Below are 20,512 nucleotides of genomic sequence, written 5' to 3' on the forward strand. Positions count from 1 at the left end.
CATGTCTCCTTGTCTCTGGGTGAGCATTTCTCAAGAATGGGAGCCTGGAGGTAGAACTGCACATGGGCACATCCTCTCTCTAGCAGGTATGGCGAGATCGCTCTCCAGAGTGACTAGGGAATTTACATTCCCAACAGCCATTAACAAGCTATTTCCCAGCACATTTTCCAGTACGTGGTATTATCAGAATTTAAGATTTTTTGCCATCTCTTGGGTATTAAGTAGTAATTTATGGTAGTTTTATGTGAAATCTCACTACTAAATAGTGAGGTTGAACATCTTTTTGTTGGGTTAATTGCCATTGGATTCCTCATACATGTTGTTTATTTTTTATTAGGATGTTTGTTATATTCTTATTGATTTGTAATAGTTTTTTTTTAAATATAGTCTAGAGTAATCCTTTCTATGGCTTCTACTCCATCTGGAATTGATTTTCATGCATGGTATAAGGTAGGGCTCTCCTGTAATGTCTCTACAGATGGCCTGGAGCTTTGGTACCATCTGATGTACAGTCTTGCTTGTCTTCATTAAATGTAATGTCACCTCTTTCATTGGTGAAATTTCTATACACATGGTCTGCTTCTAGACTCTTTTGTTCCATTAACTTCAGTTCTGGACTAAAACCACACTATTCTAGAGTATAAAAAAAACCAAACCTGTTGCCATGGTGTCGATTCCAACTCATAGCTACCCTATAGGATGGAGTAGACCTGCCCCATAGGATTTCCAAGGAGCAGCTGGTGGGTTCAAACTGTGGACCTTTTGATTAGCAGCCAAGATCTTAACCACTACACCACCAGGACTCCATTCTAGAGTATAGCTTTTATAATATATCTTTCTGTATACATAGAGAAAGCACCCTGCCTACCTTTTTCAAAATTGTATTAGCGATTATTTGCATTTTACTCTTCCACATGAATTTTACCAGTTTTTGTTTTTATTGGAATTGCATAGAATTTAGATTGACTAGGCAAGCACTGATTATGTTTTCAGTTTGTGAACTGGTATTTCTTTATTTAGGTTTTCTCTTCTCCTTTCAATAAAGTTTTGTAATTTTCTCCATCAAGATCTGGCACAGCTTTTCTTGTTTTTTTGAGGTACCCCTTTGATTCTGCTAAGGATAATACCATCTTTTTTCCCCCCAAGTTTTGTTTTCAGATCATGTGTCAACGGTGGTTAATAAAGGCATTGAATTGTAGGTATTGATTTTATATCAAACAACTTTGCTAAACTTTGTCATTCATTCTAGTAGTTTTTTCTTGCAACTTCTGTTGGATTTTTTCTATGGGAAGATAAAGGCTACATGTAACAAGAGCATGGTTTTTGTTTGTTTGTTTTCCTAATTTTTACCTTTTACTTTTTTTCTCTTGTCGTACTGTATTGCCTAGGACTTTGAGTGCCATGTTGAAGAAGGCATCCACATAAATCTTCCCTGCTAATGTTTGAAGCGTTTATCGTCAGTAATATGTAGAGTCTAGATTTCTGCAGTTACTTTTCCAGATACAAAGGTGATTGTGTAGTTTTCTCCTTTCACGCATTAATATTGTTACATGGTAGAGTTGGAATCAACTATACAGCAGTGGATTTTGGGTTTGGTATTAGTGAACACATTTACAGTTCTGGATGGAAACTCACTCATTCAGGGTGAACTCTTCTTTTCATGTACTGCTAAATTTCTCAGCTCACTGTGCCAGCAGATGACTTTTTGACCCCAGGACCTTCTTTGGTTGGATACCTTGGAGTCTGAAGCCCCAGCCCCTAACCAAAAGCAAACTCATTGCTGTCAAGTCGACTTGTACTCCTAGCGACCCTACAGGACAGAGTAGAACTGCCCCATAGGGTTTTCAAGGAGCGCCTGGTGGATTGGAGCTGTCGACCTTTTGGTTAGCAGCCGTAGCTCTTAACCACTACTCCACCAGGATTTGACTGTGGCTGTGGTTTTTTCCCCTGTTGACCAGACTATGTTTCCATAGACTGACCCCTCTCCCTGTCCCCTTTTTAATGATGTAACCATGATATGTCTGGAGATTTATCAAAACAAAAACAGAAAGAGGGTGAATCAGCTGAAAGCAGAATTACCCATAAATTCTGCCTGTCACTGGAATAACCAGTATCTTATGCCATGTTTCCTATCTTCAGCCATTTCCTTGGATGATGCTCAACAATTAAAGCTTCTTCATTATCGATTCAGCAGTTTATTTTGTAAATGTAAATGGGAAGTTGAGAATAGCATCATAGCTGGTTTATCCCTGTGTGCACCATGACAATGAGGGAGAAGCCGTTGTGGTTCATGAATGTGAACATCAGTGGTTGCAGGTGACTCACACCTTCCAGGGACATCATCTTTGCACAGGTTGCTGCCCTCCTGGGTCCGTAAGTGTGGATACTAGCAGTGTGTTGGGCATCAGTGTGTTTGGTGAGGCATCCTTAGAGGTTAAGGTATTTACTACCATTAAATCCCTTCCTTCCACGTTTTTAAAAGTGGGGGTGAGGAGGGGTAGTATATGGAGGACAAAAGCTTTAAGAAATCCTGTTTCTTCACAAATCAAGGTTCAATGGCTACGTCATAACTCGGGTGTCAGTTTGGGTAATGTCCAGGGGCTTAATGCTAGGCTGCATGTCCAACATGGGCACTAGTGGTTTAGTGGTAACTTCTCACCCTTCATGTGGGGGACCTGGGTTTCATTCCCGGCCCAGGCACCTCACGTGCAGCCACCACTCGTCAGTGGAGGCTTGTGTGTTGCTGTGATAATGAATAGTTTTCAGCACAGCTTCCAGACCGAGATGGACTAGGGAGAGAGGCCTGGTGATGCACCTCTGAAAACCAGCCGATGGAAACCTGTCACAGTGGTCTGATCCGCAGCCATCAAGGGGGCGACACAGGACCAGGCAGCGTTTTGTTCCATTGTACGTGAGGTCACTATGAGTCCAGGGCTGACTCAGTGGCAGCTGACAGCAACAACAGGTGTGCCTAGCATTTCATAGATGGCTCTCATTGTTTTCTGCTTTTTGAAAAAGTGGTTCGTTGTAGCGATTATCATCAGCCCATCCTCCTTCTCTGCACACTGAGCCAGCGTGGAGGGTGGGGGCTCACAGAAGCCTGAGAATCAGAGTCTCTGTGTTTGCTCTCTTGGTGCCCTGGACCAGTCTCATGACCCACAAGTGCGTGCAGGTATAATGTGCTTCACACAAACAGCTGCACAAAGGCAACAGTGTTGTTCTTGTGGACAATTAAGTTATGTTCATTATTGGCCTGTGGGGTATCACCTTCCTTGGGGCCATGTCCTGAGCCCTCATGTTTTCTTACTTAGCAGTTTGCCGGTAATTCCAAGGCTTCAGTCATTCTCCACCTCTGCTCAGTTCCCTGGAATCTCCAAGTCTGACTTATCTTCCCATCTCCAGACCCCAACAGCCAGCCACATAGTGGGCATCTCCCTGTGGATGACTCAAAGGCGCCTCATGCTCAGCGTGTCTAAACTCAACTTGGCCATCTCCCCACCTCACATCTCCTTCCATTGCTATTTTTAGGGAATTGGCACAAGTCTAGTTCAAACTTTATCCTAATTACAGAAAAACAGCACTGTGAAAAAAATTACAACGGTTAACTAGCAAGCCGGTAATTAAAAGCAACTTCAGGAGAAGCCAGGCTCCCTTAACGTAGGTAAATAAGTTAACCCAGGAGAAAGGCTAGCATTTAGTATTTGATGTTAATAAGACCACCAACTGATGAATTCAAATTAAGCTCGCAGGGGGATGGAAGCCAGCCTTATTTTTCTCTCTGCAACATTTTGTTATGATAGCTTCTATTTTCTAGAAAATGTAACTTTTCTTAAGTACAGAACTTGAATAAGAGTGGAAACTTAATTCATTTTAAGATTATGACACAAGCAACAAGTGACCACACAGATAACCATAAAGTAATTAGAGAATACTCACACACACACACACACACACACACACACACACGGCTCCTTAATTCAGACCACACACCGACAGAAATTAGAATGTTTTTGCTGTAGCAGTCATGATAATGTTAGCACTTGCCATGTAGGAACACGTTTAACGTTTGTTCTAAGTCCTTTTTCACTTGAATCCATGTAGTAGCTATTATGTTCTCTATGCACAGGTGAAGGAACCCTGGTAGCACAGCTGTTAAGTGCTCAGCTGACAACTGAAAGACTGGCTGTTCAAACCCACCCAGTGGCTCCGTGGGAGAAAGAATTGACAATCTGCTTCCATTGAGATTAAAGCCGAGAAAACACTATGGAGCAGTTCTGCTCTGTAACACAGACGGGGCTGCCATGAGTCAGAATCAATTCCACAGCAACTTATAAGAACAACATGCTTTTTACACACAAGCCTCCAAAAGAGCCCAAGGAAGTACCCACCTTCCAAGGGGCAGAGTGTTAGCTTTGCCTGGGGGGGGAGCGGTTAGCCACCTGCACATAGTAAAGAGAATAACATTTACTCCCCAGTGAACCGGTAATGTGGGTGCCACTCTTTCTCTGCCTTTGGCTGCCTCTGTGATCCTGGCCTTAGAGAGATTGCCATGGCAAAAGCCAATGTTTCTCAAAGGCTCTGCTGACTTGGCTTTTTATGCCTTTTTTGTGCCTGTTGGTGTTGAGTGTGAGTAGTTGGACTGGGCAGACATTTTTGCCACATCTAATTCTAATATGACATCCGTATAATCTAATGCCAGAGGCCTGGTGGCGCAGTGGTTAAGAGCTCAGCTGCTAACCAAAAGATCAGCAGTTCGAATCCACCAGCCACTCCTTGGGAACCCTATGGGGCAGTTCTACTCTGTCTTATAGGGTCACTATGAGTCAGAATCTACTCGACAACAGTGGGCTATAATCTAATGCTGGGAATATTTCATCTTAGAAATAAAGTATGGTGTCTAATTTTCAAGGAAATGGTTCGTTCGTGATTGGATGAATCAAGTAATACTTGAAAGAATCACCCTATTCTATTCATGAGAAGTATTCAGTTATTGGTATACATTACAGTTTACCCATTCACCTGTCGATGGATATTTGGGTTTCCAGTTTACGGCAATTGTGAGTAAAGCTGCAGTGAACATTTCTGTTCCAATTTTTTTGTGAACATGGTTTCATTTCTCTTGAGTAAGTCCTAGAACTGGGATTGCTGCAGCCCAGCTGTTCCCCAAAGCAGTCTTACCATTTTACACTCCCACCAGCCCTGCGTCAGAGTTCCCTGTTGGTCAGCATCCTCGGCAACACAGGGTGTTATCTGTCATTTTAGGATTACCCATTCCAGTGGTTACCACGTGATGGTTGGTGGTGTTTTATCTGCATTTCCCTGATGACTTAAGAAAGGGGACCTGTTTTCATGTGTTTATAAGCCATGCCTTCGTGAATTATCTGTTTAGGTGTCTTTTCCAATTTTACTGTCTTGTTTGTCTTCTTATTGAATTATAGAGATTCTTTATATGTTCTGGATATAGTTCCTTTGTCGGATATATAAAATATTTTCTCCCAGCCCCTGGTTTGCCTTTTTATTTGAAGTACAGTTTATTAATTTTTTTTCTTTTATGAATCATGGCTAAGAAATGTTTGTCTACCCAAAGTTCTGAAGATATTCTCATATGTTTCTTTCTGGGAACTTTATAATTTTAACTTTTATTTTTATACCTATGATCCATCTCAAATTAATTTTTACGTATGGTATGAAGTATGCGTTTTTTTTTAAATACACATATTTAGTTGTATCAACACCAATTTTTTTGTTACTATTTTTCAACTCCTCCATGTCTTTACTAATAGTTTTGTCTTAGTTCTGTTAATTACTGAGGGACAGATGTTAAATTTTCCAACTATGACGTGGATTTGTCTATTTTTACTGCTAGTTTTGCCAGTTTTTGTTCATGTTTTGAAGCTCCGATATTAAGTGTGTTCATATTTATGTCTTTTTGATTAGTTGGCACATTTATTTAGAAAAATATTTCCACTGGATATGGAATTCTGGATTGATAATTCATTTTTTTCCTGTTAGCTCATTAAAAGCTGTAATTTCTTTTTCTTCCATTTTGCATCATTTCTGACAAGGTATCAGCCTTTTTTTTTCCTTTTGTCAGGTTCCTTTCCTGGCTGGGGTTTTTTTTTTTTTCCCCCTATTTTTTGATGAAAATATACACAGCAAAAAACATACCATTTCAAAAACTTCTACATATACAATTCAGTGACCTTGGTTACATTCTTCAAGTTGTGCAACCATTCTCACTATTCTTTTCCAAGTTATTTCACCACCGTTAACAGAAATTCAAGCTGGATTCAGAGGAGGACGTGGAACAAGGGATATCATTGCTGATGTCAGGTGAATCCTAGCTGAAAGCAGAAAATACCAGAAAGATGTTTGCCTGTGTTTTATCAACTGTGCAAAGGCATTCAACTCTATGGATTATAACAAATTATGGATAACATGAAGAATGGAAATTCTAGAACACTTAATTGTGTTCAGAGAAACCTGTACTTAGACCAAGAGGCAGTTGTTTGAACAGAACATGGGAATACTGCATGGTTTAAAATCAGGAAAGCTGTGTGTGTGTCAGGGTTGCATCCTTTCATGTATTTATTCAGAATATGTATACTGAGCAAATAATCCAAGAAGCTGGACCATATGAAGAAGATCGTGGCATCAGGATTGAAGGGAGGCTCATTAACAACCTGTGTTATGCAGATCACACAACCTTGCTTGCTGAAAGTGAAGAGGACGTGAAACACTTACTGAAGAAAATCAAAGACCATAGCCTTCAATATGGATTACACCTCAACATAAAGAGAAGAAAAATCCTCACAACTAGACAAATAAGCAACATCGTGATAAACAGAGAAAATAATGAAGTTGTAAAGGATTTCATTTTACTTGGATACACAATCAATGCCACGGAAGCAGCAGTCAAGAAATCAAAAGATGCGTTGCATTGGACAAACCTGCTGCAAAATATTTCTTTAAAGTATTAAAAAGCAAAGACAACACTTTAAGAACTAAGGTGCACCTGACCCAAGCCCTGGTGTTCTTAGTCTCCTCATATGCATGTGAAAGCTGGACAGTGGGTAAGGAAGATCGAAGAAGAATTGGTGCCTTTGAGTTACGGTGTTGGCGAAGAGTATTGGATATACCGTGGACTGCCAGAAGAAAAAACAAAACTGTCTTGGAAGAAGTATAACCAGAATGCTCATTAAGAATCAAGGATGGCAAGACTTTGTCTCACATACTTTGGACATGTTCTTAGGAGGCACCAGTTCCAGGAGAAGGACATCATGCTTGGTAGAGTAAAGGGTCAGCAAAAAGGAAGACCCTCAATGAGATGGATTGACACAGTGGCTGCAACAGTGAGCTCAAGCATAGCAACGATCGTGAGGATGACGCAGGACCGGGCAGTGTTTCAAGCTGTTGTTCGTGGGTCGCTATGAGTCAGAACCAATTTGATGGTACCTAACAACAACAACAGCAAGCTTCTCATCTAACTTTTCAAGTTGCTTTTGTCAATTTGATCCCACAGAGATAATTTTTTAAAAGAACACAGTTTTTTGTTTTTTTTTTACAGTGCTTAAAACAGACATACTTTACTAATTCAGCTAAACAATTGTTTGCTTCAAAGAAGACTTCAGGGGATGATTTTGGTTTGAAGTTTAAGGTTTAAAGATTATCTCAGGGCAATAGTTTTGGGCATTCATCCAGCCTCACTGGCTTCAGAAAGCTTCTCACTGCTTTTAAGGCTCTCTGTTTATCTTTGATTTTCAACCAGTGAACTGTAATGTGCCTAGATGTGGTTTCCTTCATATTATTTTGCTTGGGTGTCATTGAGATGCTTGGATATGTGCGTTGATCAAATTTGGAAAAATTCTGGCTATTATTTCTTTAAACATTTCCCCCGACTCCTCTCATTCTGGGACCTTGATTGCATATAGCTTAGACCCTTTGTGCTTTCTGTCACCAAGTGTCCTTTTGTGTTTTGTTAATCATTTGTCTCTTTTTGCTTTAGTTTGGAAAATTTCTATGGACCTGTCTTCAAGTTCACCAATTCTTTCTTCTCTTTTATCTACTCTGTTGTTAATACCATCCAATGAATGTTTTATCATAAAAAAAAAAAAAAAGGTGCTATGTATTTCACTTGTAGACTTTCCATTTGGTTCTTCTGTTACTGTTTTCATACCTCTCCTGCTATTTCCCGTATCTTCATTATGCCTTCTGTGGATTGCTTACCGCACTTAGCCATAGTTATTAGAAGTCCTGGTCTGATCCGCCACCAACCATGTGAGCTTGGAAGAAGACGCCAAGCCTCAGATGAGACTCCAGCTCCAGCTAACACCTTACTTGCAGCCTTGTGAGACCCAGAGCAGGAGGATCTAGCTAAGCTTAGCCTAGACTCCTGACCCACAAAAACCATGACATAATAAATTTTTCTTAAGTTGCTAAAAAAAAAAAAAATTATAGGTCTAACATATTTCAGTCATCTTTAGGTTTATTTCTCTTGACCATGAGTTACATTTTCCCATTCTGTGCATGTCTGGTAGTTTCTTAGTGTACGCTAGACATTGTGGTTGTACCCTAGATTTTGCTATCTTGTCCTGAAGAGTGTTGGGTTTTGTTCTACCAGGCTATTAAATTACCATAAGATCCCTTTAAGCTCATGTAGATTTACCATTAAACAAAACAGGCCTTGTTAATTCTCTTTTTGTCTTAATCCTTGTTATGGACTAAATTATGCCCCCCTCAAAATGTGTGTCAACTTGGCTAGACCATGATTTCAGTACTGTGTGTTTGTCCACAGTTTCATGATCTGATGTGATTATCCTGTGTGTTGTAAATCCTAAGCTCTATGATGTTAATGAGGCAGGACTCTATAGGATTAGGTTGTATCTTGAGTCAGTTTCTTTTGAGATATAAAAGAGAGAAGCAAGCAAAGAGGAAAGGAATCTCATACCAGCAAGAAAGACATGCTAGTTGTTGTTAGGTGCTGTTGAGTCAGTTCTGACTCATATCATTCATGTCGACCTTTCATACCACAGAACGAAACACTGCCCTGTCCTGCGCCATGCTCATAATCATTGTTATGCCTGAGCCCATTGTCGCAGCCACTGTGTTAACCCATCTTGTTGAGGGCCTTCTTCTTTTCGGCTGACTCTGTATTTTATCCAGTGTGATGTCCATCTCCAGGGACTGATCCCTCCTGACAACATGCCCAAAGTATGTAAAACTCAGTCTCACCATCCTTGCTTCTAAGAAGTGTTCTGGTTGTACTTCTTCCAAGATAGACCTGTTCACTCTTTTGGCAGTTCATGGTATATTCAGTATTTTTCGCTAGCACCACAGTTCAAAGGTGTCAGTTCTTTGGTCTTCCTCATTCATTGTCCAGCTTTCGCATGCATATGATGTGATTGAAAATACCATGGCTTGGGTCAGGTACGCCTTAGTCTTCAAGGTGACACCTTTGCTTTTCAACGCTTTAAAGAGGACCTTTTCAACAGATTTGCCCAATGCAATGTGTCTTTTGATTTTTTGACTGCTGCTTCCATAGGCATTGATTGTGGATCCAAGTGAAATGAAATCCTTGAAAACTTCAATCTCTTCCCCGTTTATTATGATGTTGCTTATTGATCCAGCTGTGAGGATTTTTCGTTTCTTTATGTTGAGGTGTAATCCATACTGAAGGCTGTGGTCTTTGATCTTCATCAGTAAGTGCTTCAAGTCCTCTTCACTTTCACCAAGCAAGATTGTGTCATCTGCATATCCACAGGTTGTTAGTGAGTCTTCCTCCAATCCCCATGCCCTGTTCTTCTTCATACAGTCCAGCTTCTCAGATTATTTGCTCAGCATACAGATTGAATAGGTATGGTGAAAGGATACAACCCTGGTGCACACCTTTCCTGACTTTAAACCAATCAGTATCCCCTTGTTCTGTCCGAACAACTGCCTCTTGATCTATGTACAGGTTTCTCATGGGCACAATTAAGCATTCTGGAATTCCTATTCTTCACAATGTTATCCATAATTTGTTATGATCCACGTAGTTGAATGCCTTTGCCTAGTCAATAAAACACAGGTAAACATCTTTCTGGTATTCTCTAGGTATTTTCAGGAAAAAAATGTTAACTTCCTACTCAATATGTAACTACATCTGAATATTCTGATTACCTTTCACCCTCAAACGAGGCTTAACCACAAACCCAGCCAAAGCCCTTGCCTTCGAGTAGATTCCGAATCATGGTGACCCTATAGTTCAGAGTAGGACTGCCCCATAGGGCTTCCAAGGAGTGGCTGGTGGATTTGAACTGCCAACCTTTTGGTTAGCAGCCATAGCTCTTAAACGTTGTTGCCACCAGGGCTCCAAACAAGGCTTAGTGTACTTCAAAGCTCATTCATTATTTATGTACATGAATTTATCTAAGCCTTTTGTTACAAATTGAATTGTTTCCCCAAAAATTATGTGTTGTAAATCCTTACCCCTATACCTGTTGTTAGGAGCCCTGATGAGACAGTGGTTAAGCAATTGGCTGCTAACTGAAAGGTCACTCGGAGGGAGGAAGATGTGGCAGTTTGCTTCTGTAAAGATTACAGCCTTGAAAACCCTACAGGCATTTCTTCTGTGTCCTATAGGATGGCTATGAGTCACAATCACTGGAAGACGATGATTTTATACCTGTGGTTATAATCCCATTTGGAAATGGGTTTTCATTGTAGTGTTAATGAGGCAGTATTAGTGTAGGGTGTGTGTTCACTCAGTCTCTTTTGAGATACAGAAGAGCAGATTAAGCAAGCAAGCACAAATAGAGGGGAAGGTAAATGCCATGGAATCACCATGGAACCTAGGAACAGAAGCTAAAAAAGACAAGGGTCTCCTTGCCAGAGTGGATAGAGAGAGTACCTTCCACTAGAGGTGGCACCCTGAATTTGGACTTTATCCTTCTAAACTGTGAGAAAATAAATTTCTGTTTGTTAAGGCCACCCACTTTTGGTATTTGTTATACCAGCTCTAGATAACTGAGACACCTTTCTTTCTTCAGACTAATTTTTGTATTTAATGTAATGAACTTGATGGCAATGGGTTTTTGTTTTTGTTTTTTTGTGGGGGTGGGGATTTTGGAAGGAGCCCTGGTGACTCAGTGGTTAAGAGCTTTGCTGCGAGACGAAAGGTCAACAGTTCAAACCCACCAGCCACTCCTTGGAAACCCTGTGGGGCAATTCTACTCTGTCCTGTAGGATCGATATGAGTCAGAATCGACCAGACGGCAGTGGGTTTGGTTTCTGGTTTATTTGGAGGGAGGGTTGGTTGCCCATCAGCCCCACCATCTTTGCAGCCATTTTGTGAAGGAGCTTTTTCTGTTATAGCTTGATAGTTCCCTCCTCTGTGCTACACCTGAATCTTCTACTCCCTCCCTATTCCTTTTCTTACCTGGCATTGTAGTTATTGTCTCTCTCCTCTCTTTGACCGTGAGTTTCTCCTGGTATTCCCCAAACCTTTACTATATCTTCTTCTTTGTTTACCACCCTTATTATAGTTACTGTAAGTTCTGGTCTGATCTTCCACCAACTATGTAAGTTTCATCTGTGTATCATTAAGGCCTCCTTTCGGTGTCCGGCAGCATTAGGAATGCACAGATCCTTTCAAATAGAATTTCCATAACTTTGATGTTCTGCAATTTGGTAAGCATGTCTCTTTCCCCTTATGTTGTGTAAGATGTCAGCTTCTATTTCAGCCCTTTCCTTTGGTCTTCGAGTGACCTGCTTTACAGACTTTCACCAGCTCTGTCACTCTTAAGAGGTCCCAGGCTGTGCCAGATGAAGGAAGATAAAAACAAATTCTGTTTGAGAAGAGAATAATTCCCACTTGTTTTGTCAATGTTCAGAAGGCTGTCATTTTTCCGGTGACTTCTGTTTGGTTTTTTTTGGATATTCTCTATAAATCAGATTGGAAACTCATGAGGGCGTTCTCAGTGTCATCCTTGCTGTCTTTTCTATACTTTCATTTGCTTTCCGCATCCTGGGAGCTCCTGACAAATGACCAGGGAGAAGCTCACAGCAATGAGTCAGGTTTCTAGTCCTTGACTCTTACAGTGGAGAAGAGAAATGGTTTATTCTTGTGAGGTCAAACCAAGTGTTACGGATCTAATTGTTTCCCCCAAAATGTACGTCCACTTGGCTAGGCCACGATTCCCAGTACTGTGTGGTTGTCCACCGTTTTGTGATCTGCTGTGATTATCCTATGTGTGGTAAATCCTAACCTCCATAATGTTAATGGAAAACCCTGGTGACAGAGTGGTTAAGAGCTGAGCAGTTGGAATCTACCAGCTGCTCCTTGGAAGCCGTATGGGGTAGTCCTGCTCTGTCTGATAGGGTTGCTATGAGTCAGAATCAACTTGACGGCAACGGGTTTGGCTTTTCTTTTTTTTTTTTTGATGATGATGTTCATGAGACAGGACTCAATCTACAGGATTAGGTTGTATCTTGAGTCAATCTCTTGAGATGTAAAAGAATCAGGCAGAGAAAAGAGGGACCTCTTTACTACCAAGCAAGAAGAGCCAGGAGTGGAGCATGTCCTTTGTACCCGGGGCCCCTGTACTGAAAAGCTTCTAGACCAAGGGAAGATTGATAACAAGGACCTTGCCCCCAGAGCCAACAGAGAGAAAAGGCCTTCCCCTGGAGCCTGAGCCCCAAATTTAGATTTTTAGCCTCCTAAACTGTGAGAGAATAAATCTCTGTTTGTTAAAGCCATCCGCTTGTGGTATTTCTATTATAACAGCACTAGATAGCTACGACACTGGGGAACTGAACTGATTTCCCTGACATATCATGCAAGCCGCCTGAACCCAAGAGGTAACAGCAACATGTGCTGCACACATCAGGTTATAACTTACCTTTGCTTATGTTGGCGTCTTGGGCAAGTGCAGGCATTGGTTTTTATTTAATCCGCAGTTAACTCCAGCACAAAAAGAGTGAAACACAGCTGGGATGAGGCTGTCTGGGCAACAAGTTTGCTTACCTGTTTGAACTCTAGTTAAGGAAACTTAGACCTAAAGAAATAATGGCTAGTGAACTTGAGAGAAAGGGCATCCAGCTCTTCTTGACACCCAAACCTCCTCATTTAGGTTATTTAGTGCTTCAGGTTCTTTTCTTTGAAAAAAAGATTTTCTTCAAGAGCTTAGAAGACAGCAGAGGAAAGAGAGAAAGAGAGAGGGCCAGAGACAGCTGAAGAGGTAGTGTTACCTGGGACCATTTACTCCAGTGTTCTAGGCCTCCAGGTTTTGCTTTTGTGAACTAGCTCAGCTGGGATTTTTCCATCCATCTGGTTCATGGGGATGGTCTATTTGATAAAAATACTGAATATACTATGGACTGCCAAAAGAACAAACAAATCAGTCTTTAGACAAAGATAAAACCAGAGTGTTCCTCAGAAGCAAGGATGGTTAGACTTTTACTCGTTTTCTTTGGGCATGTCATCAGGGAAGACTAATCACTAGAAAAGGGCACCATGTGTGGTGAAGTACGGGGTCAGCAAAACTGAGGGAAACCCTCAATGAGATGAATTGACACAATCAATAGCTACAACATTGGGCTCAAACATATCAAAGATCATGAAGATGGTGTAGGACTGGGCAACATTTCATTTTGTTGTACATAAGGTCACCACGAGTAAGAGCCAACTCAGCACCTAACAACAACAGATTGAGGGAGGGTGGAATGGCACATGTTCCTAGGTCCCACATGTGCTAGAAAACAAACGACTTAATGACAGGCCTGAGGCACTTATCCCCATTTTGTCCTGGGAGCCCAGGATCCCTCTCCCCTGTTCCCCAATGGCCGGCAGCCCTGAGGGCCACTTTAAAGCTCCTCCAGGTACCTATAATGAAGGACTTCATCACCTGAAGGCAAGACTAACAGAAAGAAATTTAGCACAAACTCCACCTGGGGACTTAGTGGTAGGATTTCTTCCGACTCAGGATGCTCCTTGCAGGAATATGGGACGAGAGAGAGCAGGTTACTTTTCTTAGCCTCCTTTTTCTGCCTTCCTGTGTGTGTCTGTGGAGACCCTGGTTGGTGCTAACAGAAGCACTCAGCTACTAATCAAAAGGCTGGCAGTTCAAATCCACCCAGAGATGCCTCAGAAAAAAGGCTGGGTTATCTACTTCCGAAAGATCACAGCCATTGAAAACCCTGTGGAGCACTTCAGCTCTGCACATGGGGTTGGTTTTGACTCATAGCAACTGGTTTTGTTTTTTTGGTATATGCGCTGTCTGCTTAGCAGTTGACCAAATCACAGCTCTGTTGTGTAATAAGCATGTTTCTTGTCATGGATTGAATTTTGTCCCCCCAAAAATGTGCGTATCAATTTGGCTGGGCCATGATTTTCTAGTATTGTGTGGTTGCCCTCCATTTTGTGATTGTAATTTTATGTTAAAGAGGATTGGGGTGGGATTATAACACCCTTACCCATGTCACATTCCTGATCCAACGTAAAGGGAGTTTCCCTGGGGTGTGGCCTGCACCACCTTTTATCTCTCAAGAGATAAAATGGAAACAGAAGCAAGCAGACAGTTGGGAACCTCATGCCACCAAGAAAGCAGTCCCAGGAGCAGAGCTGGTCCTTTGGCCCCGGGGTCCCTGTGCAGAGAAGCTCCTAGTCTGGGGGAAGATTGATGAGAAGCCGACAGAGAGAGAAAGCCTTCTCCTGGAGCTGACACCCTGAATTTGGAATTTTAGCCTACTTTACTGTGAGGAAATAAACTTCTCTTTGTTAATGCCATCCACTTGTGGTATTTCTGTTTTAGCAGCACTAGGTGACTAAGACACTTGTCTTGCAAATTCTTTAAGGGCTGGACCTTTTGGAATCTGTTCCATTGCCTATGTATATAGTATGTATTGCTTTTCTCCTTTTTCTTAAAGATTTATCCCCCCTTTTAAGGCATTTTTGCCCAGAATCACGTGTTAAGTTGATGGAAACGGTGATCAAAAAAAAAAAAAAAAAATCACTTACTAGGTTCTAATAAATTAAAAAAAGAAAAAATGTAAAGATTTCTCCCCTATGATTTCATGATAGAGTGCATCTTCTGGATTTCCCGAACCGGAAACCCGTTGCCGTCAAGTCAGTTCCGACTCACAGCGATCCTCTGGGCAGAGTAGAACTGCCTCCTAGGGTTTTGGAGGAGCAGCTGGTGGATTCAAACTGCTGACCTTTTGTTTATCAGCCGAACTCTTAACCACTGTGCTACCAGGGCCCCATCTTCCAGATGAGTGTAACTTTAATGACAACCTTGTTTATAAACAGGTGACACATGCAGGAATGTGCCACAGTGTTGTCTCTGATGTAGTTTATGGGAAGTCAGACATGTCTGAAGTTTAACGTTCTGCCTGTATGTGTAGCCATCTGTGTGTCTACTTCACATTTATAATCCGACTTTCTCATGCAGTTAGTCCTCCCCTTGTTCCATATTCCTTTAAAGACACTAGTTTTTGTTTTAGTTAATAAACTTTATTTTCTAGAACAATTTTAGGGTTAAGAGAAATTGAGCATAGAATACCGAAAGTTCCCAAACATCCCCTCTCCCCATGACACACCTTTCTCCTGTTATTAACATCTTGCACTCCTGGGGTACATTTGTTACAGTTGATACACCAGTTTTGATACATTGTTATTAACTGACGTCCATAGTTCGCATCAGGATTCACTCTGTGTTACACAGTCCTATGGGCTTTGACAAATGCATAATGTCCAATGTCCAACATTCCAGTGTCATACAGAGTAATTTCACCACCCTAAAATGCCCTGTCCTCCACCTGTTCGTCCCTCTCTCCTCCCAGTGCATCCCTGCAACCATTGATCTTTGTATTGTCTGTATAGTTTTGGCTTTTACAGTAAAACCTGTGAGAGCCTAAACAGTGTACGATGGGAACCTGTCAGAAAACGAAAGCTCAAATATTTTCCAGTAAAAGGAACAATAGAAATGTGTACCCTGTCAGAGGCAGAAAACTTGTGAGACCCAAAAAAACAAGGCAGTCCAGTCAAATTTCAGCTCTCACAGGTTTCACAGTGGTTGGAATCATACAGTATGTAGTCTCCACCCGCCCCCTCCCAGTCTGGCTCCTTTCACTTGGCCGTAAGCATTTAAGGTCCCGCCATGTCTTGTCGTGACTTGGCAGCTCATTTCCTATCATCACAGAATAATACTCCATTGGATGGATATACCACGGTTTTGTCTATCCACCAACCATTGAAGGGCATCTTGGCTGCTTCTAATTGTTTGGCAGTTATAAATAAAGCTGCTATAAGCATTCGAAAACTCTGGTGGCATAGTGGTTAAGAGCTAGGCTGCTCGCCAAAAGGTCAGCAGTTGGAATCCACCAGGAGCTCCTCGGAAACCCTATGGGGCAGTTCTACTCTGTCCTATAGGGTCGGTTTGAGTTGGAATCGACTTGATGGCAATGGGTTTGGTTTTTTTGGCAAAGCATTCACACGCAGGTTTTTGTGGGGACATATGTTTTATCTCATTTGAATAAAAACTTGGGGGTGTCACTGCTGTATCGTAAGATGCTGGATTTAAAAACAGTAAAACACTGGGGATGTTTAAACCCCTGCCAGTGCACTTACGGGCATTGTCTGTGTGTCTTTCACCAGGGACGACTATCACGAGGATGGGTTCTGCCAGCCTTACCGGGGCATTGCCTGCGCGCGCTTCATCGGGAACCGGACCATTTACGTGGACTCCCTCCAGATGCAGGGGGAGATTGAGAACCGAATCACGGGTAGGCACCACATGCCTTCGCTGTGAAATCATGAGATCACACAGCCCACCTGCTGGAGCGCAGAAGGGAGCTGCTTTCCTGTTTTATCAATGAGTGTTCTATCAGTTAGTGCCCTTGTTCCCCTCATCGGGCAATGCATCTCCATTCATTTTCTCTTGCAAAGTAGAAAATCAGAGACATTTTTTGGAAGCAATTGCAGTTCTAACATAGTAAAAAAACAACCAAGCCTGTTGCTGTCGAATAGATTCCAACTCATAGGGACCCTATAGGATAGAGCAGAATTGCCCCATACGGTTTCCAAGGAGAGGCTGGTGGATATGAATTGCTGACCTTTTGGTTAGCAGTTCAAATCCACTGTGCCACCAGGGGTTTGCCCTAAAATGTTGTTAGCCCGTATGTTTAAATTAGCAAACGCAGATGGCTTAGAATATACTTTACATGCAATTTGGCCCAACTCTTTGGGCCCTAAATGCTGTGCCGTCCTCACAGAGTGGCCAGGGCCTCTGTCCCCAGGGCCAGCCCAGTGCTGCCAGTTTCGGCCAGTGACATTTGCTCTGATTTGCTTCGCCTTGGCTCTGCATTTCCTGACTCTTATAAATGCCCTGAGCTGGGTCTTGTTAGAACCACTCTGGGCTTGATTTCTGCTCTTTGGGAGCAGTGTTGGCAGATTCTCTGCAGCATCGCTCACAGACCGTCAGTGTTCAGTTTTCTGGGGGACACAGTCCGGTCTCCAGGTATGTGGTTCACGGCTGAGAAAGGTAGCAGATGGCTTAGAAGTGAAGCTGCCCATCCTCAACCTCCTCAGAACTTCTCAGGCTGCTTGTTAGCCCTCAGTGCACTGATGTCTACAAATCCATGTGTGGTCTCCCTTGTGGGAAAGTCCTTAAGAGGTAAGAAAATAAGAGCAAAGACCAGCAGAGCACACCTCCTTCAGCCACCACTCTCCCCACAAACACACAGTTTTCTCCACTGACCCCATAAGGAACAAGAAAAATCTTTCAAGGACAGCTCAGGGTAATGGGATACTCCACGTGGTGCTTCTCAGCCCTGGCTGCACATTTAATCCCGTGGTGATGATGCTGAGCCTCCCCAAGGGATTCCAGCAGGGCAGAGGGGGCTGCAAGGGGCTGGCCTGGTCAGTGGGTAAGAATGAGGACTGACGTTAGAAACCCAGGCAGGTGTCACTGAAAGCCTCCTCTGAATTCAGGTCAACCCCTGACCTTGCCTTTCAGCCTCAGACTACCCAGTCTGAGGTCAGAGTCACGGAAGGGCCTGTCTGGCCGTGCTAAAACAGGGCCCCCTGAGCTGTCAGTGCAAAAGATAAGGCAGTAATGGAACATTCAGGAACCAGAAAGGTGTCCTCTTTGTCCTGTGGGAAAATATTTTGAAAATGTCGGTATTTGTCACTGGAAGAGCTTTACATGCCATTTAAAGCAGACCTTCTCAAACTTTTTTTGCCCACAACATGCTGCCGGAAGGATACTTCACATCACGACTTAGACGGTATACCCCGACGTACATTCACAGAACTGGAACGACGTTCACCTGGAATAAAAGCAGTTGCACTTGGCTTTTTCTTTTCTGTTCTGCTCCATTAAAGAAAAAAAGTTAGTTGCAGCCCCTTAATACGAGCCATGCACTCCTATAGCTTCTACTCTTCTGTATTGTTTTTCATGCCACATGCAGTCTCCTAAGTGACCTTTACATCCCAGTGATTTACAAGCAGTGATTCGAGGCACAAGCTCAACCCTCAATTATTTCTTCAGGAATTTTTTAAAGGATCAGACAACTCAGGGATCCAAGCAGCTGGATTTTATACCAGTTTTTAAATAAAAGGCTAGAATGAAGATTCTCTAAATTTGTGGCTTTTTGAAAAATGTAAATATTTGGAAGTAGTCCAAGATTTATTCAGTCGTGGAGATGTTCTCTTTGGAGAGTGGAACTCCAGGTGCTCATTCAAACCAGGACTTCTAACCGGTTCGAACCGGTCCAGTCATGGCCGATGAAGTGAAACCGGAATAGACCTGAATGTTGAAAGTGTGAGTGACCGACCTGGAGCCATAACTGGGATGGGAGACTCGGTGTAGCGAGCCCTTTCGGCAGCCTGATGTGTGAGATGGGATTATGGCCAGGACAGAAGAAGGACACACGTTCAAGCCACGTGGCTGGCTGCCATCTTTGAGTGGAACGTTGCTGTCTCCAACTGTGCGCGATCTGACAGGCAAGAGATTTGGTTGCTATGCAAAGCGTACGAAATCCTTGTTTCCTAAGAGGGAGATTATGTTTCTGGGAGACTGACCCATAATTTTCTCCATTCCAGTTATGGCTCCAGTTCACCTAAATTCAAAAAAATTGGGTTTGTTCCAGTGTCTCTTCCTCAGCCATGACTGAACCAAGAAGAACCAGTTCGAAGCCCGGGTTCAAATTACACATTGAAGGATTTCTGGGACTTTATAAGCTTTCCCGTGGAACAGGCCCAAAGAAACCTTCATGTGATATTCAGGGTGTGGATGAAAATTGAAGAAATGAGTCGTGTGATCTCCTCAGTACCCAGAACTGTACTTTCGGGGGAAAAAAAGCTGCCATGGAGCCATTTCCCACTGATGGCCACCGGATGTGTGCCAGAGTAGACCTGTGCTCCGTGGGGTCTTCAATGGCTGTTTTTTTTTTTTTTTTTGGGAGTAGATTGCCAGGCCTTTTTTCCGAGGCACTTCTGGGTGAACTTGAACCTCCAACCTTTTGGTTAGCAGCCAAGCTTGTTAACTGTTTGTAACTGTTAACCCTCAGTTAGGAGGAACCCTGAAAAGGTCAGCTGTGACATCCTATCAGGTGATTGCCCCAAGAGGAATTACACGCTGGGCATTCTTTAACAAGCTTTACCTGCTTCCATGTCAAGGCCTGCATTTTGTTCGGCAGCCCTCTCCATAATCACCCAATCAGAACTGATAGAATTGCACTGGGTTCAAAACTCAGTTCTTCTACTAACTCTCAGAGATCCTGTACCTCACCCTCTTAACCTCTGTTTCTCAGTATCACTGTCTGCTAAAAGGAACTAGGACTCTAGAGGAGGTGGTAGACACTTGGCAGGGTGTGGCGCCCCAGGTGAGTTCAGTGAACCTCTTGCCTAGAGCCGTGCCATCTGCTCTCAGCTCATTAAATCAAACCCATTGCCTGAAAGCCAAATCCCAAGCCCAGCCAGCCTAGGTAGGTGGTGCATGGACTCAATTAGATGACAAGCTATTTTATAGGCTCTTTTATACACACTTTCAGAGCTCTGGTGGTGTGGTGATTAAGAGCTCGGCTGCTAACTAGAAGTTCGGAGTTCAGATCCACCAGCCGCTCCTTGGAAACCCTATGGGTCAGTTCTATTCTGTCCTGTGGCACTGCTATGAGTTGGAATCAACTCGACTGCCACGGGTTTGGTTTTTTTGGCTTTGGCAAGAACGTGCTCAAGCATAACAACGACTTTGAGGATGGCTCAGGACCGGACAGTGTTTCATTCTGTTGTACCTGGGGTCACTATGAGTCGGAATCGACTGGACAGCACCTAACAACAACAACTAAACAGACTTTCATTCCCGAATGTGCAGTCTCAAGGATCATTTTATGAAACAGGCCCAGAAAGGACTTCGTAACGATCATCAAGTACATAATGCACATAGATCTAGAACCGGGCTCCAGTCTGTAACCCTGTGGCGGTCCGTCGATTCCGAGTCACAGGGCTGCAACACTAGCTTATTAAAAACAAACG

The 20,512-nt window shown here is 42.7% G+C and overlaps 1 protein-coding gene across 2 annotated transcripts in view; it reads left to right on the forward strand.

Moving 5' to 3' along the window:
* The window catches only part of ROR2 (receptor tyrosine kinase like orphan receptor 2), a 350,770-nt gene that overhangs the window by 315,663 nt on the left and 14,595 nt on the right, over window positions 1-20,512 (forward strand). For both annotated transcript variants that reach the window (XM_049897028.1, XM_049897029.1), the window contains one exon: window positions 16,634-16,761. In XM_049897028.1, coding sequence (XP_049752985.1) covers window positions 16,634-16,761 — 128 coding nt within the window. The remainder of the gene's footprint in view (window positions 1-16,633; window positions 16,762-20,512) is intronic.

The sequence above is a fragment of the Elephas maximus genome, chromosome 9 (assembly GCF_024166365.1).
Source record: "Elephas maximus indicus isolate mEleMax1 chromosome 9, mEleMax1 primary haplotype, whole genome shotgun sequence".
NCBI lineage: Eukaryota > Metazoa > Chordata > Mammalia > Proboscidea > Elephantidae > Elephas > Elephas maximus.